The sequence below is a fragment of the Erythrolamprus reginae genome, chromosome 1 (genome assembly GCF_031021105.1).
Source record: "Erythrolamprus reginae isolate rEryReg1 chromosome 1, rEryReg1.hap1, whole genome shotgun sequence".
NCBI lineage: Eukaryota > Metazoa > Chordata > Lepidosauria > Squamata > Dipsadidae > Erythrolamprus > Erythrolamprus reginae.
The window spans coordinates 286474846-286502727 of NC_091950.1; the positions used below are offsets into that span (position 1 = coordinate 286474846).

Here is a 27882-nt window from a genome sequence, read left to right on the forward strand (position 1 = left end):
CCAATCTTAAGTTTAAAAATAAAAGAAACTAGAAACAAATCAAGTGAGCAGCAAGGCTATCTCTGGCCCATGAGTCTGGGCATATAGCACTCAAACTGGGATTAGGTTTGTGCTGCCATGTCAGCATAAGGACAGCTCCATAGGAGGGAGAGGATTTTGTACCAAGTAGTATGGGGGCTAGTTGTGTTCGGTTGGCTGTGCTGTGTAGATGCTATGCAGAATGGAGACAAACATGTAGCCAGCTCTCTAGAAACAACAGATGGGCCTGTTAATGAAAACTACTCTGCCCTAGTTATGCATCTTCCAACCCAGGTTGCTCTGAGCTTAAAGCAACATGCCACTGCCAAAACTGTACATGCCCAACATCAGGTAGAAAAGGAGTGCTATGGAGGTGGGGGCTAAGCATTTCCAAGAACAGCCCTATAGGGAGGCAGGGATTAATGTGTGTTTGTTTGTTTGTTTGTTTGTTTGTTTGTTTGTTTGTTTATTTATTTGATTTGTATGCCGCCCCTCTCCAAAGACTCGGGGCGGCTAACAACAATAAAAAGACAATGTAAACAAATCTAATATTAAAAATAATCTAAAAAAACCCAATTTAAAGAACCAATCATATATACAAGCATACCATGTATAAGTTCTATAAGCCTAGGGGGGAAAGGAAAATTTCAATTCCCCCATGCCTGACGACAGAGGTGGGTTTTAAAGAGCTTGCGAAAGGCAAGGAGGGTGGGGGCAACTCTGATATCTGGGGAGAGTTGGTTCCAGAGAGTCGGGGCCGCCACAGAGAAGGCTCTTCCCCTGGGTCCCGCCAGACGACATTGTTTAGTCGACAGGACCCGGAGAAGGCCAACTCTGTGGGACCTAACTGGTCGCTGGGATTCGTGTGGCAGAAGGCGGTCCCAGAGATATTCTGATCCGATGCCATGTAGGGCTTTATAGGTCATAACCAACACTTTGAATTGTGACCAGAAACCGATCGGCAACCAATGCAGACTGCGGAGTGTTGGAGTAACATGGGCATGTTTAGGAAAGCCCATGGTAGCTCTCGCAGCTGCATTCTGCATGATCTGAAGTGTTATCCTCTGGATCTGAATTTCAGTCCTGTGGAATTGTGCGTATGGAGGCTGGGGAGATGGTGGCGTTGTTGATCTGGGGAAGATAGACATTCACAATAGATCGGATAGGAATGGAATATTGAACAGTAAATGACCCAACAGTGATGCCTCAAGTTTAGTGGAAGAGTAGTGCTTTGGAAACAAAACTGGCAGGAGCAGCCAAAACTGGGCAATTTATTTATCATCTAGTTTCAACATTTAGCCACCAATCATAAAAGCAACCGCTAACTAGAAGGCTGGCTAGAATGTTCGAAAATTCACTTATCATTTATTTATTAATAAAATATTTATGCCATGCGAGAGCTCCGGGCAGCCTGCCATGTACAAGAACTATAAAGTCAACAATAAAACCTAATGTAGTATCAGAGAGAAGAAAGAACAACTAACAAATTGTATCTCCCACCAGGAAAGTCCCACATGTGAGAACCTGGGACTGAATTGTGTGAAAATGTGAAACTAACTTGAAATTGTGTGAAAATGTCAAACTAACTTGAAGTTGCCATCTTCTAAAAAATAGAGGTGGCCTGGGTGTAGAGAGGATAAACGCCAAAACACTTTTCAAGAGATAGATAAGAATCAAATTGTTAAGGAGAAATATTACCAAAGGAGCCTGCGGGGTTGCGACTGAGCATACAGAAAAAACTCCTAATCCCATCAACGGCTACCAGATTCTTGAATCAACAAAGCAAGGACTTTAAAGGATAAAAGATCTACTAAAACTTATCCTTGTTGCAGTTGTTCTGGATGCAAACTTTGTAGTTTCCATCTATCTAGCCCAGCGTTTCCCAACCGGTGTGCCGTGGCACACTGGTGTGCCGCGAGACATGGTCAGGTGTGCCGTGACGCTCCCCGCCCGATCTGCCCCCTCTCCTCCTCTGCCGCCCCCTGCCTTGGGGCGCGACTTCTCTCGCCGCGGCGGCGGCGGCTTCAGCTCCTCGGGACAAAAGCGCTCCCAGCCAGGGGGCTGCGAGAGGGACGGGGCGGGCTTTCCCGAAACGAACGGAGAAAGCCCTCTCTCGCAGCCCCCTGGCTGGGAGCGCTTTCGCTGCGAGAGAGGGCTTTCTCCGTTCGTTTCAGTAATGCCCGCCCCCCCCTCTCTCGCGCGCGCCGCTCCCTTTTTCTCTCAGCCCTCCCTGGCTTCGCTTCTCAATCCCTCCCTCCTTCTGTCTTTCCTTCCCCTCAGCCGTTCTGTCTGGGGGTCTCCCGCTCTTCCCTTCCCCGCCTCCCAGACTTTGCCTTTGCCACCCCTTTTTTGGTTGGCAAGGAGTCCTTTGCCGCATCCCGCAGTTCGCTGCTCTTTCTCTCTCTCTCTCTCCCGTGAGGTGGGGGAAGGAAAGAAAAAGCAAAAAAACCCTCGCGCTCGTCCCTTCAGCAGTGAGGGAGGGAAGTCAGAGGGCGAGGGAACGAGCAAGCGCTCTTGTCCTCGGTGCCCTCTGCAGCCTGACTTCCTTCTTCTTTGCAGCCGCTGAGGGACGGAGAGAAAGATAAAAAGGAAAGAGGGAGGGAGAGATAGAAAGAAAAGAGATAGAAAGGAAAGAGGGAGGCAGACAGAGAGAGAGAGAAAGAGAAACATAGCAAGAAAGAGAGAAAAAGAAAGAGATAGCAAGAGAGAGAGAAAGAGATAGCAAGAGAGACAGAGAAAGAGAGAGAAAGGGATAGAGAAAGAGAGAGAAAGAGACAGAGACAGAGAGAGAGAAAGAAAGAGATAGCAAAAGAGACAGAGAAAGAGAGACAGAGAAAGAGATAGAAAGAGAGACAGAGAAAGAGAGAGAGAGAAAGAGATAGAAAGAGAGACAGAGAGAGACAGAGAAAGAGAGAGAGAGAGAAAGGGATAGAGAAAGAGAGAGAAAGAGACAGAGAGAGAGAAAGAAAGAGATAGCAAGAGAGACAGAGAAAGAGAGACAGAGAAAGAGATAGAAAGAGAGACAGAGAAAGAGAGACAGAGAAAGAGATAGAAAGAGAGACAGAGAGAGACAGAGAAAGAGAGAGAGAGAGAAAGAAAGAAAGAAAGACATAGCAAGAGAGACAGAAAGAGAGAGAATGAAAGAGATAGCAAGAGAGGCAGAGAGAGTAAGGGAGAGAGAAAGACATAGAGGGAGGGAAGGAGGGAGAGAGAAAGAGCAAAAAAGAGAGGAAGAAAGAAAGAAAGAGGGATGGAGAGAGAGAAAGAAAGGAAGGAAGGAAGAGAGAAAGAGGGAGGGAGAAATAGAGTGAAATGGAGGAAGATATTTTTTTTTGTCCAAACTTTTCTTTAGCCCCCCCCCCCCCGCGCACCCCCCCCCCCCGGTTCAGTGTTCCCCAGGATTTTGAAAATATGAATAATGTGCCGTGGCTCAAAAAAGGTTGGGAAACACTGATCTAGCCAACTATGGACAGCCTAGTTGAGAAACACATTGGCTACCAAATAAACTGTATGAGAGACAGGAAGAGAATCCAGTGAAGCGGAGCTGAAATTTTGAATTAATCAAATCTCCATGTATTCCATCAGAACACTATGTACCCCACTGCTCGGTTGATTTGAGTATGTTCCTAAGTATTTCCTGGCTATTAATCAGAGTTGTGTTGTTTCATATACTCTAGAGTCTAAACCCAGGTAGCAAGCAGGAGAGCACTATGAGATGTGCAGGCTCAACCGGCCATGTGTATAACTGAATAATCATAAGACTAACCTGGATGTGCATGTAACATATACAACCATACTAATCCACATTCTTCTGGGGAAAGAGACATGTTTTCAATTCTCTTTTATAGTCTGGTTACTGTAAACTAAAGGTCACACAAACCTCCAGGGGATGCCGTTTCAGAGGTCAGGCATAATGACAGAGAAGCTCCTGTTTCCTAAGTCTTGCTAGATGGTATTGCTAGTCCATAGGACAAGCAGAATATTTAATTGCACCCAGAAGTCAACTGGTAACCAATGCATTGCACAAAACATGGGGGCATGTAGATTACTGCTCATGCTGCTGCTTTCTAAACCAGCTATACAGTAGGGTTTTTTGAACAAAAAAACATAAGAACATAAGAAGAGCCATGCTGAATCAGGCCAAAGCCCATCAAGTCCAGCATTCTGTGTCACACAGTGGCCCACCAATTGTACATGGGGATCTTGAGCAGAAAGAGAAGGCAGAACCTGAACAGTTTACAAGAGCAGCCCCGGGTCCAGGAACGGATGCAACTGTTACACAAAATCATCTGTTGAAAGGCATTCTGCCACACTGTCTTTCAAACAGGAGCTGGGAGTCCAAAAATATCCTAGATTGTGCAGCAGACCCAAATGAAGTAGTAGGACTCCTTCCTGGGTCGAAGATAAAAGTTCTGGAGCACCAGGTGGCCTAAGGACCCATTCAAGCTTTTCAAATTATGCCTAAGCTTCTTCTTTCCCATTCAAATATTCAATTTCTTCCAGGCACTGCACATGGCTTAAAATTATCGTTTGCCTGGAGCCAAGACGAAATATCTTGATATACCAAATGACCTGATTCAGAGACTTCATGTAGATGTTAAACAGGAATGTTGTTTAACAGATGTTCATCAAGGCTTAAAACTCCACACAAATTACAGCCATCGGACTCAACCTCTCTCTTCCAACCAACATTAACTGGACTGGTCATGGAGAAAGGAGATCCATCACTTCATGCAGTCAGTCCAGAGGTAAACCATAATCAATGGTACTAAAAGCTGCTAAAAGGTCAAGAAGAACCAAGATTGTTGCACTCTCATGATTCCTACTCCATTACAACATCAAACAGTATCTCCATATTATGTGCCAATCTGAACCTAGCCATATATTTTGGCTAGTACAAGTAAAGTCAACTTATATAAGTATAATGGGCAACTTTCTCCAGCAACAGAGTTATTAAAACATATAAAATCACTCCTAGCTATAGTTCTAATTATCTCATGGCATTTCCACCCAAGAAGCTAATAAATAGATAGAAAAACCTGGAACTGGTTATCCTAACAATTTTTATCTCCAGGCTAAAGCTGCACAAATGGAACAGCATCCATAAAAATAGACAGCTGCCAAAGCCCTCCTTGGATGTAGGATGTCAGCAATCACTGTCTATTCACAAATATTTCTCTTTGAAACAAGAACTTAAGAGGATGGTGACTAGACATACAGACTTTTCAGAGGATACCAAATCATCTTGACCCTTTTAAGACTGGGTTCTTGTTTCAAGAATCAGCCACGGTAGTTCTGATTGATGGCTTCTGCCAAAAAGACAAAACGGGATGACTCTGTTGAGCCTACTTGATCTACTGTATTGCAGTTTTTTGCTATTTGCGGGAAGGTCTCAAAGAACAGCACTAAATGATCATGCAGCCTCCTTGGCAATTTTGCTACAGGATACAAGGCATTCTTCCTATTCCCAATACTATTTAACAACTATATGAAATTGCTGGGGACAGCCATCAATCTTGTTCTCAGTAACATCTGAATCTGGAAAGGACACATGTATTCTGAACCAGCATCTAGATACAGTAATAAGTTGTATCTTAAACTGAGACTGGATCTTGTCAGAAATACAGGCCTTATAGACAGACAGACAGCTGTTTCTTCTTGCTATGTAAGGGAGTGGCTTATTTCAAATGGGATTTCACTACCTTGGGGGTGGGGGAAACAGACCAGAGTTAGGTTTATTTGGGATGTGGTTTCCATGAATCACTGACATAAATGCTGAAAGCAGCTTCATCTATATAGAAACCTACCTTTTTGCTACATAAACAGAGCTGGCTATTATTGTTCATGCACTACTAATTTCATTATTGTAATGAATTTTAGTAGGTAACCCCTGAATAGGGTTTAAAAGCTGCAGTCCATGCAAAACGCAGCAACTCAGTGAAGCAACTGCAATGGTTGCAAATTGGCTATTGAGCTAGGTTCAAAAATCTGATTCTGATTTACAGTACAGATTAGACCTGGTCAACCATTGAGATGAACAGGGGAAAAGTTGCTGTCTGGGTTGATACTCTTCACTACTTACTTGTGGTCATAATACAAGTAGTTTGATCAAAATGAAATTCATCACTGCATCTGTAACTCATTAAAATAATTCCCCAAAGGCCTTACTTAAAGAGCTGTTAAATCTTTGAAAACAAATATTTTGTGAAGAAAATAATGAGCAAGACCACCCAGAAAGTCTGGAAAATGTTGATTCAGTCAATCAAGGAAATGAACTATTTTTCTTCTTCTGCCAAAGCACTGCACTGCAAGTTATCGTAAGTCCCTGGTAAGAATCTTTAAGCACGTAGAAGGAAGTAGATAGTGAATTTGTCCTACCTGAAATACCGAAAATGGGCCCAGACTGATGGGCCCCTTTGTTAATTTCTTTGTTAACCTTTTAAAACCTTTTTTATTTAACAGATATTTGAAAACAAAACGAAGAGAAGAAAAATGAAATAAAAGAAAAATTTACAAGCTACAAAAAATTAAACAAGAATTTTCCCCTGTGACATTAGAATAGTACTGCATATAAAGGTGATCTTAATTTATTATTAATGAGAGAAAGCATCTCATAATTATAATGAATCACACAAAAATATGACATTTTGAAGTCTAACATTAAGAAATACACAAACTCCAGATGTGGCATAAGTTCATGCACTGTGTCGTACTCTATAAATGGTTTCCAGGTTAAATAAAAGTCAGTATCAGATTTGTTTTTAACTACAAAGTTGTTTTTTAATAATAATGCATATTCCCACAGTTAGTTTTCTAATGTGTAAAAGTGAAATTTATGGTAAGAAGGATGAAGTATAATAGCAACTGTGCATGTTTTGTAGAAATATTAACATTTAGTAATACAGAAAAATAGCTAGCAGAAAATACATTTCAAATTTGGTTCATTCTAGGATGAATCATTTTCCAGGATTGTTGAGCTTTATGACATTGTCACCAAGTCTTTTAAAAAAATCCATCCTGATGATTGTATTTCCAGCAGATTCTGAATCTGAATTACCTATTTTGGCAATCAACAGTAGTATAATATACCAACAAAAATCATCTTGCACTAATTCTGAGTGTAATACTTACATAAATTTAAAATTTATCTTCCACTGTTATTCACATGGTTTCATCATCAATCATTCTGTTTACATTATGTATCCATTTAAAGGTACATTCTTTAATTTGTTTAGTTTTGAATCATATTTCAGTAACAAAACAAACAAACAATATTTTGAAGTTTTGTTACAAACTTTTCAAATTTTATTAGCTCTCTTAATAGTCCACCCTGTTTCTGTCATTCCTTTCAAACTACTGTATTCTATTTGTTTGAAGATAATGGAACAAATAGGGTATTTCTAATCATTAAGAGAATGTCTCAGAAAACGTCATCTTCGTTTTATTAAAGATTAAAGGCCTTTCCAAATTGTCAAAAGTTATCTTTGCAAGAATAAACATAACAGCTTCCTTATTTGGCTGATCAATATTACCAACTACATTCAAAACATCCCTTATATTGTTTTTCATGTTTCTTTGGGACAAACCAAATGTGATCTCTCTCATTCACTTCAGGAAACATCACCAAAGATTTTTATTTGGGGGGGGAGGGGGGTTGTTAGTCAATATTAATACCAATACACCAAAAGATAAGAAGAGAGTTTGGGTAACTGTTGAACTTTTAGGCTCATAAATATAGTAAACAAATGATAAAATTATACACATAAACTAAAGTTTCCAATACTGGATGGACCTTAGTTGTATAATTAGAAATTAACAAACAAGATTTAGAACAGGGCCTCATATTGTATTTTATGATTATGATTATCCCTTGTTGATTGTATGCACACTGAGAGACAAATTCTTTGTGTGTATCCTATCACACCTGGCCAATAAAGAATTCTATTTTCTATATCTGGCTTTTCTTGATTTAAAATTTGCCTCTGAATTGTATTCAGCGCCATCTTACTGGAAAACCTTAAAAATGCATCAATTTATATGATTACTTTTTTTTTCCTGATTCAGAAGTTTAACAGATCTTTAAGAAACAGATGCAACCCACAACAGCCTTTCTAAAAATGATAAATAGAGAAAGGAGTGAGGCCTCTGCCTTATTTGATTCTATATTAATTCCATGGCAAACACTTTAAATAATCTTGACATCAAATTCCAGGAGATAATATTCCTGTATTTTTGTACAAGGATGGTGCAGCCTTCATCTCTCCTGTTTTCATTGGACTAAAAAGACAAGTACAATCTTTGGTCACAGATTTCCAAAAATTAGGGTAGAGGCCAGTGATGGTGAACCTATGGCACGGGTGCCATAGATGGCACGCAGAGCCATATGTGCTGGTACGCGAGCCATTGCCCTAGCTCAGCTCCAATGTGCATGCGTGTGCCAGCCAGCTGATTTCTAGCTCACACAGAGGCTCTGGGAGGGCGTTTTTGGCTTCCAAAAAGTCTCCAGGGGGTTGGGGGGGGGACGTTTTTACCCTACCCGGCTCCAGGGAAGCCTTTGAAGCCTGAGGAGGGCGAAACACGAGCCTACTGGTCCCACCAGAAGTTGGGAAAGAGACCGTTTCCAGCCTCCAGAGGGCCTCTGGGGGTGAGGGAAGCTGTTTTCGCCATCCCCAGGCATTTAATTATGGATGTGGACACTCACACATGCACAATAGTACGTGTGCATGCTCTTTTGGCACCCAAGGAAAAAAAGGTTCACCATCACTGGTATAGGCCAAAAAAAGCAGAACTACAAGAAGGGTTCACTGAAGACAGTGAAAAAGAATTGGATCATACTTTACTGTACTGTACTGTACTGTACTGTACTGTACTGTACTTTACTTTACTTTACTTTACTTTACTTTACTTTACTTTACTTTACTTTACTTTACTTTACTTCACTTCACTTCACTTCACTTCACTTCACTTCACTTCACTTCACTTCACTTCACTTCACTTCACTTTTTTACTTTAGTATTTATTTATTTTATTTATTTATTTATTTATTTAATTTGTATGCCACTCCTCTCCGCAGACTCGGGGCGGCTCACAGCAATAGTAAACACAATGTAAAATACAAATCTAATATTTAAAAATAAAAACTTATAATTTAAAAAACATACACGCAACATATCATGCATAAATTATATAGGCCTGGGGAAGATGTCTCAATTCCCCCATGTCTGACGGCAAAGGTGGGTCTTAAGAAGTTTACGAAAGGCAAGGAGGGTGGGGGCAATCCTAATCTCTGGGGGTAGCTGGTTCCAGAGGGTCTGGGTTGCCACAGAGAAGGCTCTTCCCCTGGGTCCCGCCAACCGACATTGTTTAGTCAACGGGACCCGAGAAGGCCAACTCTGTGGAACCTAACTGGTCGCTGGGATTCGTGCAGCAGAAGGCGGTCCCAGAGATATTCTGGTCCGATGCCATGAAGGGCTTTATAGGTCATAACCAAAACTTTGAATTGTGACCGGAAACTGATCGGCAACCAATGCAGACTGCAGAGTGTTGGTGAAACATGGGCATATCTAGGGAAGGCCATGATTGCTCTCGCAGTTGCATTCTGCATGATCTGAAGTTTCCGAACTTTTCAAAGGTAGCCCCATGTAGAGAGCATTACAGTAGTCGAGCCTCGAGGTGATGAGGGCATGAGTGACTGTGAGCAGTGACTCCTGGTCCAGATAGGGTCGCAACTGGTGCACCAGGCGAACCTGGGCAAACGCCCCCCTCGCCACAGCTGAAAGATGGTTCTCCAATATAAGCTGTGGATCAAGGAAGATGCCCAAGTTGGGGACCCTCTCTGAGGGGGTTAGTAATTCTCCCCCCCGGGTAATGGATGGACAGATGGAATTGTCCTTGGGAGGCAAAACCCACAGTCACTCCATCTTATCAGGGTTGAGTTTGAGTCTGTTGATACCCATCCAGACCCTAATAGCCTCCAGGCACCAGCACATCACTTCCACTGCTTCGTTGACTGGACATGGGGTGGAGATGTACAACTGGGTATCATCAGCATACTGATGATACCTCGCCCCATACCCCTGGATGATCTCTCCCAGCGGTTTCATGTAGATATTAAATAGCAGGGGGGAGAGGACCAACCCCTGAGGCACTCCACAAGGGAGAAGCCTAGAGGTCGACCTCTGACCCCCCACTAACACCGACTGACCCCCCCCCCACTAACACCCCCCATTAACACCGGAGAGGTAGGAGGAGAACCACTGAAGGACAGTGCCTCCCACTCCCAACCCCTCCAGCCGGCGCAGAAGGATACCATTCTGCTTTTTCTATAAAGTCGCCTTTAAAAAGCTGCCTTTAGCAAAACATGTAAAAAATAAAAGTTGTTTTAAATTGGAGGTATATACATTTTACTTGTTAAGCCAGACTATCTTCCATCTCGAATATACCTTGCACGTATACATAGGAGATTTCACTTTCATCTAATATGTTTCTTCAGTTGTCACTTTGATAAGCATCTTTATCCTAGGATAAAGGATAAGGAGTGCTGGAAAAGCTGGAAAATTAAGTTAAATGAATCTACCAATCTATTTTGTTTGTTTGTTTTCAAAACTTTTCACCTTTGCATTAAACTTATCAATATGCTTATTTGACCATTAGCTCTTTTTTTTTAATGGACAATCCAGTAATTTCTGTCCAGCTGGGTCTTTTTTGACATCTGTCCTCAGGTTGGACACAAAGATAATGAATCAAAATAACAGCACAAAAATACAAATATTGCCAGGAGGAGGGGTTAAAAATCTCATGGTCATCAATCCACTCAAACCAAATAGTTGCGTACAATATGCTTTGTTTTCTGTTATGCTGCAGTTTTCTACTGTTGTGGTAACTAATGAGAATTAAATATCCACCAGTGTAAAATATTTAGAATCTGCGAACCAGAACTATCTATCACTATTAGTCAGTCATATTTGTTAGTAAATTACATTTATATTACACTTCCTGGATACATTCCCCAATGCGCATTTACTCATCTATATACTATTAACACTTTTTGTTTTGTCCATGTGTAGCCTTTAACTGGGCAAAACAGGACATCATAGGACAACAAGAGCCTCAGTGGCGCAGTGGTTAGAGTGCAGTACTGCAAACTATTCCGGCTGCCAGCAGTTTGCAGATCGAATCTCAGTAGGCTCAAGGTTGACTCAGCCTTCCATCCTTCCAAGGTCAATAAAATGAGGACCCAGATTGTTGGGGACAATATCCTTACCCTCTATAAACTGCTTAGAGAGTGCTGTAAAACACTGTGAAGCGGCATATAAGTCTAAACGCTAATGCTAAACAATTTTGAATCAAAATACCTCAAACAGTCTAACTCACACAGAATGTGTCTAAAATCTGAAACCCCTGACTCTTGTGGCATTGAAATCTGGCACATTTTATAAAATATCCTGCGACATTATATAAAATGTCATAAAGGGGCGTACATAAGTGCACTGGTGTCCCTTTCGTCCCCTGTCCAATTGTCTTTCCTTTCTCTCACTTATCATATATATTCTCTTTCTTTCATATATCCTCTCCTCTAAGTTCACTTTTACCCTTATATATATTACTACATGTCTATTTTTCTTCCTATGTATTTGTGTATTGGACAAATGAATGAATAAAATAAATAAAATATTTATTGTGGCCAGCTCTTTCTGTGACTCTGCTATACAGTTCAACATCGGCTATATTCAAGGCAGATACATCTCTAGCTATGTACCTGGACTTTTAAAAACTTTTGCAGTGAAGGCAATACATTAGAAGCTCTGCCACTGTTGAAGACATTGGGGAATCTGGTAAGAATGTGTCAGGCACTGAGGAATCAGTCCAATGTGTCATGGGGCACCAAGTGTGTGTATGTAGACAGAGAGGGAGACAGAGATGGAGGCAGAAGCAAAGTTGTAGACATAGAGGTAGACAGAGGCAGAACGAGAGCCCTCTCTTCTCTCCAGGTAAGATTAAATTATTACACTTTCATAATAAAAAACCTTTGTTAGTAGAACTGGCAGAATCCAATATCCTTACAGTCCTCAACACAACTGCATCCCACCCTTGCCACAGTACAAATAGCTAAGGTATTCTCCAAAACATCACTATTGCAGAATTATCTAAAACCTTACTCTTCTTCATCTGGTTAATGACGGGACCCTAGAAACTTAGAAACATGGAAGATTGACAGTAGAAAAAGACCTCATGGTCCATCTAGTCTGCCCTTATACTATTTCCTGTATTTCATCTTAGGATGGATATATGTTTATCCCAGGCATGTTTAAATTCAGCTACTGTGGATTTACCAACCACATCTGCTGGAAGTTTGTTCCAAGCATCTACTACTCTTTCAGTAAAATAATATTGCTTCTGATCTTCTGATTCTAATACTGCTTCTGATCTTTCCCCCAACTAACCTCAGATCGTGCCCCCTTGTTCTTGTGTTCACTTTCCTATTAAAAACTTAGATTCTATCTTTTAGGTCTAACAGAAAATAATAAAAAAGATGTATTAATACTCATATTATTGCTTGACAAATTTTATAAAACATACAAAATTATATGAAGTTTGTATAGTAATTTAATAAACACAGAATTTTAATATCTTGGCTAGCTAGAAAGCCTTACTCATTAACTAAAAGCTCAAAGCTCTTTCAAAAATAAATCACATAAAAGCCATTAGAATGCCAATTATGACAATACTGTATGATTATGTTCATTCTTAATTCTTTTAAGAATAGTTAATTCTTCATTTAAAAAAAAATTCCATTATCATTCAGAACTCTTTATCAGTTGCTACATTCCTTCTTTTTAACAAAATGTAAAAAGCATTATATCTGTAATTAAAAGCATTACTTTTAATTGTGCAATATTAAATAACAGTAGCAACAGAATCATAAATGTAATCAAAATTTATATTAATTTAACATGGGTGCAAGCCTTTTTATTTATGTATTACAACTTTTAGAATAGAAGTATTTATGACTGATAAATAAAGTAGAAAAAAATATTGAATATGGGAAGCGAAGGAGGACAAACAACCAAAAGAGTTATTTACAACACCCTAAGTTTTGAAATACAGTATTCTTATGATATTCCAAAACTCTCTGAGTATTTGGCTGTTTTTCCAGGCCCAGGGATAGACTTGCTAGGTACTTTTACTTTAATATAATTGTGATTTTTACTTCTGGATCTGTCTGATTGTTTTCTTTTCGTATTATGGTATTTTACTGGAAGCTACCCAGAGTTGTTTGGAGTTTGGCAGTCTATTTTATTAACTAAATTAATATTTTACTAGATGCCTTCCCATACTGGACCCCAAATCCAGTATGCAACTTTTATTTATTTTATTTATTAGAATTTGTCAAACAAAAACAAGAGCAAGAATAAAAGAATAAAAATACAATGACAGGGACAATAAGCGCTTTAATGCATGTCCCTTCTTCAAGTGTCTAACACTATCAGAAAAATGCTACAGTCTCAACTATGAGAGCTGAAAACCAAAGGGTTCAAAACTTTTAACTGTTTTTTCCCTTCTATCATAATGAGATCTCATCTTATCTCCCGTATTGGGTCTACCAAGCATGAAATGAATGCTAGATGAAGAGAATACAAATTGGGCATCTTAAACAACATAGCCATCTCGTATGTTAATTTCATCTGTATTCTACCAGCACTTTGTAAAGGAGAGGTACTTCTTGTTTTAACTCTACATTTCAGCAGCAAATCTATGGTTTCAGTACAGCATGTACAATGGGGAAATCGGAATGCTGAGGTTATGAAATTGTGGGTAATTTGCCAGGTTCTGAATAGCATAAATTTAACATGCTCTATTAACATTGACAACATTTTTGTAACTGGCTTGCCAATGTCTTCTTTCTAGAGTCAAGAGACTGACTGGCTCAAGGTTATCCAGATGACTTAAAGCCTAAAGCAATACAGTGGTACCTCATGATATAAACCCCCCGAGATACAAACCGAGGGTTCGGAAATTTTTTGCCTCTTCATACGAACTTTTTTCAACTTACGAACCCACCACAGATCGCAAAATGGCACACTGCTGAGCGCCGCCGCCTGGCTGTCACCTTTTAAAATAGTCGGGGGGCTTCTCAGCGTTCTCCCGAACGCCGAACCCAGAGGTTCGGGTTCAGGTTGCAGAGGCCACGGAGAAGCACCCGGCTGTTTCAGAAGGTTACAGCCGAGTGGCGGCGCCCAGCGGAGCGCCATTTTTACGATCGGCAGCGGCGTTTTCGGCCGATCTGGAGGCTGAAACGGAGTTGGGGAATCCCAATGGGGAATTCCATGGGCGGAGCTTTGAAGTCACAAAGACGTCCTTCCTGGCCCAGCCCGAAATGTGGCCTCCAGGAAGGACGTCTTCGTGACGTCAAAGCTCCGCCCATGGAATTCCCGATTGAGATTCCCCACCTCCGTTTCAGCCTCCAGATCGGCCGAAAACGCCGCTGCTGATTGCAAAAACGGCGCTCCACCAGGCGGTGCCGCCCGGCTGTAACCTTCTGAAACAGCCGGGCGCTTCTCGGTGGCCTCTGGAACCCAAACCCAAACCCAAACTTCCGGGTTTGGCATTCCGGAGAACGCCGAGAAGCCCCCCGTCTGTTTCAGAAGGTGACAGCCGGGCGGCAGCACTTCTCGGCGGCCTCCCAAACCCGAACCCGAAAAGTTCGGCAAAAGTTCGGGTTGGAGAGAATGCCGAGAAGCCCCCCGACTGTTTTAAAAGGTGACCGCCGGGCGGCGGCGCCCAGGGGAGCATCATTTTGCAAATTTTTTCCCCCTTGCACGCATTAATCGCTTTTACATTGTTTCATATGGGAAACATTGTTTCATGTTACGAACCTTTCGCCTTACGAACCTCCTTCCGGAACCAATTAGGTTCGTAAGACGAGGTATTACTGTACTAGAATTCAGTGTTTTGATTTCCAGCCTGGTGCCTTAACAATTATACCAAGAAAACTTCAGGGACTAGTCTGGGCACTTGCCAGGAATCAATACTGACTTGAAGGCACGTATTTTTTTAAAGTAATTACAATAACTTATTTAAAACCATTTCAAGAACATGCTATATTATGCTCTAGTTCACCATTACCAGCTTTATGGGTTCTTTTCTTCTTCTGCCAGAAAAGGAAGTTGATGAGCAAGCTTCCGACTCTGAAGTTCCCAGTTTGCAGTTATCTTCCTCCTCATCATCTTCATCTTCGTCAAAGCACCATTCTGGTAAAGGAGGTGGTGCTGGCGTATCAGCCACATCACCATAACGACGGAAGAGTTCTTTCAAATAGTCACCTTTGTAGATACCAGGCGGTCTGGCTTGAGCAAACGTAGTCACAGAAGCTTCAATACTGCAAAAAACAGTGATATTGTTGAGACAATGTAGATGTGAAGAGAAAACTTCAGAAATAGCTCCAAAAAACCATGAGATGGAGCAGCAGCAGATCCAACATCAAATTATTCCCAACTGGCTCCCATAAAATCTCACAGCAGTTCTTATTACACTGCCAAGGCTATATTGAGAGGGTTCTTAACCAAGGCTTCCCTAAGGGCAGTGAATAGATGTCATAGGACCCATGAACCTTGATAGCAAGAAAACCTATTTTATTTTGACTAACTTTTAACTAAAACTTAGCTTTTCATTCAATAATATATATACGCAACAAACCAACTTCAATAAAGTGCAAGTATCTGTAATGATTATTTACAAGCATGTGCCCTTGTTAGTGATCTAATAAAGAAGCACACAATATTACTAAAGCACATATTTGTTATTGTTGTAATATTTTGATATCTACATTTGAATTGTATTTACTCAACTTGAATAATACATAACTAAATAATTTGTAAACTGGAATTGCTGAGAGTTGAGCAGCATATATATTTAGTTGATTAATTAACAATGAGACTCTTAACAGCTTACAAGAAATAATCAAGATAAAAACAACTATCAGAAATTAACAATAATTGCAAAAGGCAGCTTTACTTGGAACAGCTTACATCTACAATGATACCTTTAATGCCATCAAATAGAAATCTTTCTATCTCAGGTTCTTGGGAAGGATGAGTGGATAAACATGCCAAATCCAGTCTAAACATCTGGTTGACAGCATGACAAGCCATAATTTCTTTTATGTTAGTAGCCTTTGAGTTACAATAGCAATTGGGACCGGAATTTCTGTCACTAAGCAGTATGATCATAAAGTGCAAAATCCTGTGACCACATAACTTACTACAGACAATTTTGGTTATCATCAAAATTAAGGACCGCAAAGGATATTAAGCGAAGACCACATCTGATTACAACTTCTAACCTCTTGCCAGCTTCCCTGTTGACTTTGCTTGTGGGAAGCCAGCAAGAAACAATGGTAATTGTGTGATCACATGATTGCAACTTCTGTAATGTTGTAATCATGAGCTGGGCATCAAACAACCAGATCATAGCCATGCGACTACAAGAATACTGCAACAGCTGGAACTCCAAGAACTGGTCCTAAGTAACATTCTACAGTGCTGTTGTAACTTCAAACAATCAGTAAATGAATGTTCATACAACATGTCTATTGGAAACAGTGCTGTAAGAAAGGAGACTTTTTAAAATGTGACGATTCTATTAAACTATTATCTTGAAGAAATTCTCCCCTAGTTTCTACCCTTTCCACCATTTTTAGAAAGTACTTTAAATCTGCTATATTGTCAGCCCTGCTGCCTTGCAAAGGGTGAGCAGAAAAAAACAAGAACTACAATTATTAATGTATTCATTTAGCTACTATATCTTGTATGCTACTCAATTCAAAATGGCTCTAACCAATATACTGTATCTACAGTAGATACAAAATAATTGTATTTTGAGTTTTCAGGTTATAATCTGGAGAGCTTTAGGAACATAAAATTAAAATCTGGCAGCATATAAATAATGCAAGTAAAATGTATAACAACAACACAATAAACCAGTTTTCTGATCAGGAGAAGCATCTCCCCTCAGTGGCATAAAAGACACACTGACAGCTAAATGGTAAAACTAGAAAACTTTAATTCTAAATGTAGTAAGCATAAAATCCATTGATATATTCACCAAAGCAAAGCCACAGAATAACTTTGAACACTTAAATTCATCACAGAATATATGCAGGCAGGATTTAGGACAGTAAAAGAAATACTGTACATACAAAATAATGAAATCTGGTGATCTCCACAGAACCCCCACACAAAAATTACGCCTACTGAAGAGCTTCCTAAAAGAGTGGGGCAGGGTGTCACTTTCTCATTTTCTGCTAAAGACAGGATACCTCTCACTTGACTGATTCCAAATTAAAGAAGATGAGCATCTTCAGCAATAAGCAATGATTTGGGAGGGTGAGGGTTGGAGAAATGGCATGCCTTGAGAATGCCAAAAAAAGAGGAGAGAATGTAATTAAATACAAACTGCAACTATTACAGGAGCTACTGTAAAATATTATTAATATGTGTCTAGACACCACTGAAGTGTGAAAATTTTAAGAACATAATAAATAGCTACTGCTGGCATACAGCATTCAACATTTAATTATTGGGAAAAGCAATATAGGTTCTTCAAGAACCTTCAATTCACCTGAGCATATGACAAAGAAACCGTATTCCTAAAATCCTAACTATTCCTGGATATAATCTTTCAATTATCTGAGTAAAGAGTAAAAACATATCTTAATGATCTTGAAATTTTAAATTGTGTCAAAGACAACAAATGCACACTATTTCAGTGTGTATACAACTGTGTACCCAAGCCACACTGCTAATACCACATTATAGAATAGAATAGAATTTTATTGGCCAAGTGTGATTGGACACACAAGGAATTTGTCTTGGTGCATATGCTCTCAGCGTACATAAAATAAAATATACATTTGTCAAGAATCATGTGGTACAACACTTAATGATTGTCATAGGGGTCAAATAAGCAATGAAGAAGCAATATTAATAAAAATCTTAGGATATAAGCAACAAGTTACAGTCACACAGTCAACATGGGAGGAAATGGGTGATAGGAATGATGAGAAAAACTAGTAGAATAGAAGTGCAGATTTAGTAGAAAGTCTGACAGTGTTGAGGGAATTATTTGTTTAGTAGAGTGGTTATCAGCATCTCAAGATTATTATTTTTTTAAAGTAGTTAGATGTAAATGCAGTACAGTGTTTTCAAATCTTTCACCTTTCTATATCACATACAGAGCACAGATTACGTTTAGCTCTTGAATAAAATAGATTTATCCCTGGGTATGTATAAGATTACCCTTTCTACAAAAGCTGGTCACCCTGGAATAACCAATTTGCACAGCAGAGGGTCTGTTAATATCAGCTATTCTTTAGGAGAGGTTATTTTCAAGCATGAGGGCATAATAAGCATCTCTCTTTGCATCTTTAAAGCAGCCGCAACTTTTATCATGCTAATGATGCAGTTATGAAAGCATACGCATAGGCATAACTGGCCTTGCTTCCTTCTACAATCTGTCATACAGCCACGGTTAAAAACAGTCCCCCTTCTTTCTCGTGTATTGTCAATTTTCACCCTTCCTTCCCCTCCTATTATATGCCTGCCAATTTAGTATTATACTTCAAAATTTCTGATGGAATATCCTCCAGTCCATTATGCCAAAATAAAGCACATTAATATTTAATATGCCACAAGCAGCAGCTGCAGAAGCCCAGAAAAAGATCTGGCTGATTTAAAGAAGTACTTCTTATGCATCCCACACATTGCAATGCAATCCTTTCAAAGGAAGGTCAGGCAAGCTTGGCTTTGTGCCTGGGGCAGGACTAGAACTCGGGGTCTCCCGATTCCTAGCCTGATGCATTCATCACTGCCCCCAACTGGCTCTTTTCATAGATATATAAAATTTCTCTTAAAATCGTACGTATATCGTTGTAGGCTGAGGGTTCTTTAAATGTGCTTTTCTTTGTTTCTGTTAACCTTATTTGGGGGAAGGGGCTTGCTAAAGTGTTCTGCCGGCGTGTTTCAACCGCCCGTAATTACAGGGTAATTAGTCCAGAAAGACACACACCACACGATAAAAGGAAAACCCAAAAGTTTTTATAAACAGAAAAACAGAAACAGCTCCCTTTTTAAATGTCAAAGGGATTTTCTGGTACACACAAGGCAGAGGTGAAATGCAATCCAATTGCTCACCCAGTAACTGGGAAATTGAGTCCAATTCTAAAGTCCAGAGAGTCCACACACAATCTTGAACAGCACAAAAACCACGATCTTGACGAAACAATGAATCAGATAAACTGCCATGAGGCTAAAACACCAGGCTGTGCTTTTATCTGTAGCACTAATTACAGCAGCCCCACCCAACCACAGGTGGCCTCATTTTCTCTTGTAATAATCCTTCAGTTGTTGTCTCCTATGCATCACTCTACGCATGCGTGGATATGTCATTAATTCTTGTTCAGAATCCAGGGATGATACAGATGATTGATCTCCTCCTGGGCTGTCTGCCAAACTCCCCTCCTCCCTGTCACTCACGTCTCCTTGGTCAGAGGAGGCTTCGTTGGCAGATTCCACTGGGAGCAAAACAGGCCTGCAGCATGTGGATGTCTCCCCCACATCCACCTTCACATTCCTTGGGGCAGGAGCTGGGCCAGAGCTAACCACAACACATTCCGAGTATAAGACTCGCCCAAATTCTCAGTCTCTTTTAGAAAGGAAAAAGATGTGTCTTATACTCCAAAAACTATGGTTTGTGTTTTGACAGGTCTGCTTTTCTATTAAACATTTATTGCCCTAAACAGTAGCATTTCTACAAGGGAAAGAGAACTCAGTGTTTAGTTTTATCACTTGTTCATCATACTCACCCTCCTGCTATATGACAATGTTTATAAATAGTTCATGAAATTCATAATGTTGTTGGAAAACAAAACAAAAAAAATAGTTATAACCCACCATGAATCTGATCAAGCTTTGCAGCACATAAAGTTAATAACAGCAAATAATGATAATGGTAGACTAAAGAAAAACGAGATTATTTTTCCAAATTTCAGAACAAAAACAGACATCAAGTCAAAATTACCTTCAGAACATCTGAAACAGGTCAAACATTTTCTAAAAATCCCGATCAGTCTTGAAACAAATTAATCTAAATATTTCTATCTGGCAATAATAAAATCTATCGAAGAATACCGGTACTTAGAAATGTGACTTTCCCTCCTTGATGATATACTAGAAAGTTGGCATATACTTTATAATACAAAACATTTCATGGAGCAGAGTGGTTAAGACACTGGCCTTGTCACTGGAAAGCCATCAGCCCAGATTTGAGATCCAAGCACCACATGACGGGATAAGATACTGTTTTCTTCCCAGCTCCTTCCAACCCAGCAGTTCCAAACTATGCAAATGTGAGCAGATAAATAGGTACCACTTCCATAGGAAAGTAATTGGCCACATGACCATGGATAGCCCTGGCTCAATGTCCTTGAAACAGAGATGAGCACTGCTCCCTATAGTGTGCAATGACTAGCAGAGTAAAATCCACAAGGTCTCCTTACTTTCATTATGTTTTATAGTCACTTTAATTTGTAAATCCCACTAGCAAGATATAGCAAAACATATTCATAATTAATGACATTGTTGACATATGTACAATAATGTAATTGTGCTATTATTGATATAATATTGACAAAAAGTGTTATCTTTTTTCATTGCAAAAAATTACCTCCAATCCAACTTTCCAACCAGAAAGGCACAGATAAGAAATCCAGTACGATTGAAACCATGCGTACAGTGAACACCTAGAAGAAAAAAAATGAAGAAAAAATATAATTGCAATTACCAAGCTCACTTAAAAGCATCAAGAACATTTGCCTGTCACAATCACTTTCCTTACAAGAGAATTAGTCCTCAACTAGTATGTAATACAGTAATTCATTTTCTTCTCATACCATTTACTTCTTCCTTCTCTGCAAGAGGAAATTAGAGCGTGAACAGAGCCGACCACGTAAATGTTTCCTTGGATAAGCAAATGCTTCCATTCTTTGCTTTGCGCATTGAAACCAAAACTACGGATTGAGGACATAAGAGCAACCTATGAACATGGAAGGCATTTTTCTACCATTTTTCAATCATCGTTCTGTAACTTTAAAGTGTCAGCAAATATCAATAGATTATTATTATTATTATTATTATTATTATTATTATTATTATTATTATTATTATTATTATTATAGAAACATAGAAGTCTGACGGCAGAAAAAGACCTCCTGGTCCATCTAGTCTGCCCTTATACTATTTTCTGTATTTTATCTTAGGATGGATATGTGTTTATCCCAGGCATGTTTAAATTCAGTTACTGTGGATTTATCTACCACGTCTGCTGGAAGTTTGTTCCAAGCATCTACTACTCTTTCAGTAAAATAATATTTTCTCATGTTGCTTTTGATCTTTCCCCCAACTAACTTCAGATTGTGTCCCCTTGTTCTTGTGTTCACTTTCCTATTAAAAACACTTCCCTCCTGGACCTTATTTAACCCTTTAATATATTTAAATGTTTCGATCATGTCCCCGCTTTTCCTTCTGTCCTCCAGACTATACAGATTGAGTTCATGAAGTCTTTCCTGATACATTTTATGCTTAAGACCTTTCACCATTCTTGTAGCCCGTCTTTGGACCCGTTCAATTTTGTCAATATCTTTTTGTAGGTGAGGTCTCATTATTATTATTATTATTATTATTATTATTATTATTATTATTATCATCATCATCATTATTATTATTATTATTATTATTAATATTATTATTATTTATTAGATTTGTATGCTGCCCCTCTCCGCAGACTCGGGGTGGCTCACAACAGTGATAAAGAAAAATATGTATTGACAAATCTAATAATTTAAAATCTAAAATAGCAATTATGCATTTAAAAAATCTAAAAACAAGGAACCCCAATATTAAAAAAAACATACGTACAGTCATATCATGCACTAAAACTACATAGATTAGTGACACATGAAGAAGAAAAAATATTCTGTAGGTTTCCAGATACATCTTAAGAATGTTCCTATCAGAATGGTAGGGGGGAGGTTGGAATCTTCAGTATATTTTGCATAATACACAAGCCAGGATGATAGTCTGCTTTTTCAATACAACTTGCTGAGTTGTCATATTCCTTGGAACAGTGGTTCTCAATCTTTCTAATGCCGCGACCCCTTAATACAGTTCCTCATGTTGTGGTGACCCCCAACCATAAGTCTAGCACCAATTATCTCAACAGAGCTTTAAGCTGATTGGCAGGAAGTTCAGAGGGACACCCCCATTGTAAAAGCCTGATTGGTCGGATTGCAAAAATATGTTCCAAGGTGCCTGAATAGAAGTTTTAGTTCCTAACACCATGGGGAATTTGTCTTTTCTCATGGTCTTAGGTGACCCCTGTGAAATGGCCGTTCAGCCCCCAGAGGGGTCCTGACCCCCAGGTTGAGAACCACTGCCTTAGAATGAATGTATACTTCTGTAAACAAACTTCTGACAAAGTCCCCAAACCCTGCAAATAAATAACTGTATCAATGGCTTCAAATATCTGACTGAACCACAGACACACTGAACAAATTTAGCAACCGAAACCAGGAAAGGGAGGAAAATGCACTTATTTGTGTGAAATTAAATACATATCAAGGTATTTCTTTGAATATCATCAGAGAGAGGGTCCAAACTGTCCTTTCTAACCTATCCTGTACTTTCTGGTTCTTATCCACAACCACCGCCATTTTCTTTCTTATGAGGATCTGGAGAGGAAAATCATTTCCTAGAACATTATCTTCTTCTTGCCTCTGTGGTTTGAAGTTTACTGTCAGGTTTGATTTTATGACCGAACAGGATTAATGAATGCTTCACGATGCGTGGCATTTAAAGAGACTGCCCATCATCAAGCTATTTAGCCCAACTTATACAGGAGACAAAATGCTAATGTCACAACGTAAGGCAAAAATAATAATAATCTTCATAGGACACTTACCGTATTTTTCAGTATATAAGACACAACTCTTTCCTCCCTAAAAAAGGCTGATAATTAGGGTGCGTCTTATACTCTGAATGTAGCTTCAAACACGCGCACGCACGCACACACCAGCCCTAACTAGCTGCTAACAATCATCGCAGCTGTTACCTTGCAGGCTCTTTCATTGTTTCTCTCTGTGAAGAATGTTTTCCAAGCCCTAAGTATTTGCAGGGTTTTTTTCATTGTTCTAACTTGTTCCGAATAAGTTTCTTTCCAGCTGTAACCAGATGTTAACAATGTTCCCAGCTCTTACAGCTCTTACAATTTCATTGTTACTCTCTGCGAAGAATATTTTCCAAACCCTGTCTTTGATTTTTTTTTCACTCTCTATTTGCTCCAAATGTTTCTTTCCAGCCCTAACCAGGTGCTAACAATATTCCCAGTTTTTCCCAACTTGCAAGTTCTTTCATTGTTACTCTCTGCCAAGAATGTTTTCCAAACCCTGTAGGGGATTTTTTTTTCATTGCTTTAGTTGCTCCAGGTGTTTCTTTCCAGCCCTAACCAGGTGCTAATGATGTTCCCAGCTCTTACCCGCTTGCAAGCTCTTTCATTGTTACTCTCTGCAAGGAATGTTTTCCAAACCCTGTCTTTGCGGGGGGGGGGGTGTCATTGTTTTACTTGGCCCGAATGTTTCTTTCCAGCCCTAACCAGGTGCTGTTCCCAGCTCTTACTGACTTGCAAGCTCTTTCATTGTTACTCTCTGCTAAGGTTTTCCAAGCCCTAAGTCTTTGCAGGGCTTTTTCCATTGCTCTACTTGCTCCAACTGTTTCTTTCTAGGTACTAATGATGTTCCCAGCTCTTACTGGCTTGCAAACTCTTTCCTTGTTACTCTCTCTGAATAAGGTTTTTTTTTAAGCTCTAACCAGGGGATAACATAATGTGCTGAAGCTGACCAGACTAAGGACACTAGCCAGATGAATATCTGATAAGCAGATTCTTTTCCCTATTTTCCTCCCAAAAAACTAAGGTGCATCTTATACTCTGGTGCGTCTTATACACCGAAAAATATGGTAGTTAGCAACACTTACAATTGGTGAATTTTTGTTGCCCATATAGCACAAAAAAAGAGCACCAGATTATGGAAAGAAAGTGCATTCAGCACTTATTCTGGATTCAGAAGTGCACATGCTTTTATCTTGATATCAATTGCTGAAATGAGGCTACTGCTTCACTTATTCCCAGAAACCAGTTACGGTTGAGGGCTGTATTTATGGAGTAGGTGGGTTTCAAGATTATCCTATTCCCATAGGATTTTTCACAAGTAGCTTCTATTTTAATATGGTTTAAAACTGACTGCATATCAACAATCAGCAACTGTTATAAGAAAATTCTAAAGACTGCATTCAATTTAAACAATGGACCAGTATATATATATACTGTACACATCTCCAAAAACACCTCTGCCTTGTTTCTGTGGCAATGTCTCCATCTAGTGGCCAAGAAAAAAAAACAAATCTTAAAAACCACATCCAAATATCCAGCTCCCATGTTTTAAAATTCAAATGAAGCTGTTGGAAATATCTGTTGCAATGATTCTGGACAGCAATTATCAGAGCAAATAGGTTTGCTCAGGAGTGCTGTCTTTTATGGATTTCATTATGTTTCAATATTGTAATAATTTAAGTTTTCTCATGAGTTTTGAAACTCCCGAATCTGTCTAAATTAGCTCAATTCAATTTGATTATGTGCCTTGAAGTTAGTGCTGAGTTTAAGCAACTGGATAGATCTGCTTCAGGCTGACATGTTACCAACCTGGCCCTACACGTCTTTCAATATGCACCAAGGAATTGAATCCATCTGCCTTGCTGTTGGTCATCTTCTTTCTTTCCACCTTTCCCAGAAAGCTTTGCTTTCAGATAATACAGTATGTCCAAATTTTGGTAATTTGAAACTAAAGACAGAAACTATTAATCATTTCAGCATTTTCTATTCTAGCACTGGTTGCTCGGCTTGTTTTTAGCTTGGTCTTCTTTATATTTAATTATAGTGCTTTTTTCTCTCTGTCCTTTGACCATCATTACTAGAGGTTGAATCGTTCACAGATTTTTGATGCCTCTGTCAAATTTTATTTAACTAACTAACTAAACAAAAACACACAAAAGGCTAAATTTTAAAAATCAATATAAAATTTAACCTATGCCCTGGTAAAATAGAAACTACATTTTCTTTTCAATTGAAAGAAAAGAGTTTATATTTTAATAAACTATTAATATACTATAGTATATTTAATAATATACTATATGTAATCATCATTTGGAATTTGACAAATGCATTTAACAATTCAGATGGAGATAATTAAAAGGTAAACTCTGAGGAGCACATGCCCTTAATCTTGCTGCTTGCAGAGATTCTTTTTTAAAAATCCTTTATTTCTGCTATTTGTGCTTCAGCTAATAGAAGTGACTAATAAAGCTATATAACGAAAGTAAAAATGATTCTGTGCTCATATGTATTTATTTTGAATCTTAATTTACGCTAAGGATATATAAAATATTATATATTTGTGGAGATATTGTTTGGTCTACAGCTAAAAATTGAGAGACAGTGAATTCTAGCTCCTCCTTAGACCTAAAAGCCAACTGGGTAGCTTTGGGCTAGTCATGCTTTCTCAACCCCATTTCACAGAGTTGTTGTTGCAGGGAGAATAGAAGGAAGCAGTACGTGGTATGTTCACTGCCTTGAGTTACTTATATATACACACACACACACACACATACATACATACATACATACATACGTACATACATACATATATATGTAAATATATATACTGTATATCTATATATCACATGTTATATATGTATACATATACTATATACATATACAGTGATCCCTCTATTATCGCGAGGGTTCCGTTCCAAGACCCCTCGCGATAATCGATTATTCGCGATGTAGGGTTGCGGAAGTAAAAACACCATCTGCGCATGTGCGCCATTTTTTTCTATGGCCGCGCATGCGTAGATGGTGGAGTTTGCGTTCCCCGCCGCCCACGCAAAGGGGAAACCCCGAATCGGCTCCTCGCTGCTGCTGCGCTACCGAGCAGATCAGCTGCTGGGCGGCCGAAGGAACCTTCCCTGGGTCTTCCCGGCCGCCCACGCAAAGGGGAAACCCCGGCTCCTTGCTGATGCCCGTCGCTCGCCCGCCCGCCGCCCGCCGCCCGCCAGCAAGAGGGGGAGAGATAGAGAAAGAGAGAGAAGGAAAGAAAGAGATGAGAGAGGGAGGAAGAGAGTGTGAGAGAGGAAGAAGCAAGATAGAGAAAGAGAGAGAGAAAGAAAGATGAGAAAGGAAGGAAGAGAGTGACGTCATCGGGTGGGAAAAATCGCGATATAGCGTTTCGCGAAGATCGAGATCGCGAAAATCGAGGGATCACTGTACACTCAAAATATTACACGGGGCAAAACCCGAACTCAGAACAATCTACATACATGTATACATACATACATGCATACATACATACATATATATGTATCACATACAGAACATAGTTTGTTGGCTATGAATAAATTAACTATATATATACCAGGGTGATCCAACAGAAATATATGTGTGTGTGTGTGTGTGTGTGTGTGTGTGTGTGTGTGTGTTTGTGTTTTATGTCGGATCACCCTGATATATTGAAGGAATGTCACAGCTCCTTTTTGCCTCTAGGCCCAACCCAGGACCATTTCAAGGCAGTTAATTTATTCATAGCCGACAACAAAGCTAAAAACATTTAATACATATATATATATGTATCAAATTTGATATATATATATATGATGGTCTTGGTATATTCGGGTTTCTTCCCGTGTAGGATTTGGAAATTTCTGGCGACGTTTCGACGAGGTCCCACTCGTCATCTTCAGGCTGGTGTTTCTGTCCTTGTTCTAGGGCGAACACCTAGAACAAGGACAGAAACACCAGCCTGAAGATGACGAGTGGGACCTCGTCGAAACGTCGCTAGAAATTTCCAAATCCTACATGGGAAGAAATCCGAATATACCAAGACCATCATACCTGTACCCGTGAAAGTCTACGAAGTAAGGGTGTGGCTAGCTGATGAGGCCAGAACAAGGCCGAAATGGTGCCATCCTAGTCTCCCTTAATTTTAAAATTTCAGCCAAAAAACATGTGATACATACAGAATATAGTTGTCGGCTATGAATAAATTAACTGCCTTGAAATGGCCCTGGGTTGGGCCTAGAGGCAAAAAGGAGCTGTGACGTTCCTTCAATATACCAGGGTGATCCGACATAAAAAACATATAGCCCCTCCCTGGTACAGAGCTGAAGGGTTCAGGTCTGGTGGCCTAGAGGTTAATTCTCTGCCTTACAAGGCAGAGGCTGCCAGATCAAATCCCAGTAAGGGTGTGGCTAGCTGATGAGGCCAGAACAAGGCCGAAATGGTGCCATCCTAGTCTCCCTTAATTTTAAAATTTCAGCAAAAAAACATGTGATACATACATATATTATATATTATATATATATATATTTACCATTATTGATATATATGAAAAACGGTTTCTTAAAATAGTTAACATGTCTAATCAAGGCATCACAATCGAAATTAGAACGCAGATTAGAATGCACTAAATAGCATGTTCAAATATTAAGAATGAACTTTGTGTACGGATAATTAAATTAAGAATAGTCAACTTATACACTCATTCTGGCCTTTCTTCAAGCTAGTCACTTGTACATAATCATATAAAGAAATTGTGTGGTACATAAGTAAAATGACATACAGTTATTGTTTAACCATGTTAATTGGGATGGGAAACTCTTGTTATGAGGATATAAGTAGAAAAAAATATGGGACCACACTGCCTAG

At 39.4% G+C, this 27882-nt stretch overlaps 1 protein-coding gene across 1 annotated transcript in view; it reads right to left on the minus strand.

The window, feature by feature from the left end:
* RNGTT (RNA guanylyltransferase and 5'-phosphatase) overlaps window positions 1-27882 on the minus strand; it is a 160261-nt gene that overhangs the window by 123941 nt on the left and 8438 nt on the right. Inside the window, exons 5-6 of the mRNA XM_070733192.1 lie at window positions 20740-20815; window positions 15145-15397 (exon numbers count right to left, since the gene is read on the minus strand). Coding sequence (XP_070589293.1) covers window positions 15145-15397; window positions 20740-20815 — 329 coding nt within the window. The remainder of the gene's footprint in view (window positions 1-15144; window positions 15398-20739; window positions 20816-27882) is intronic.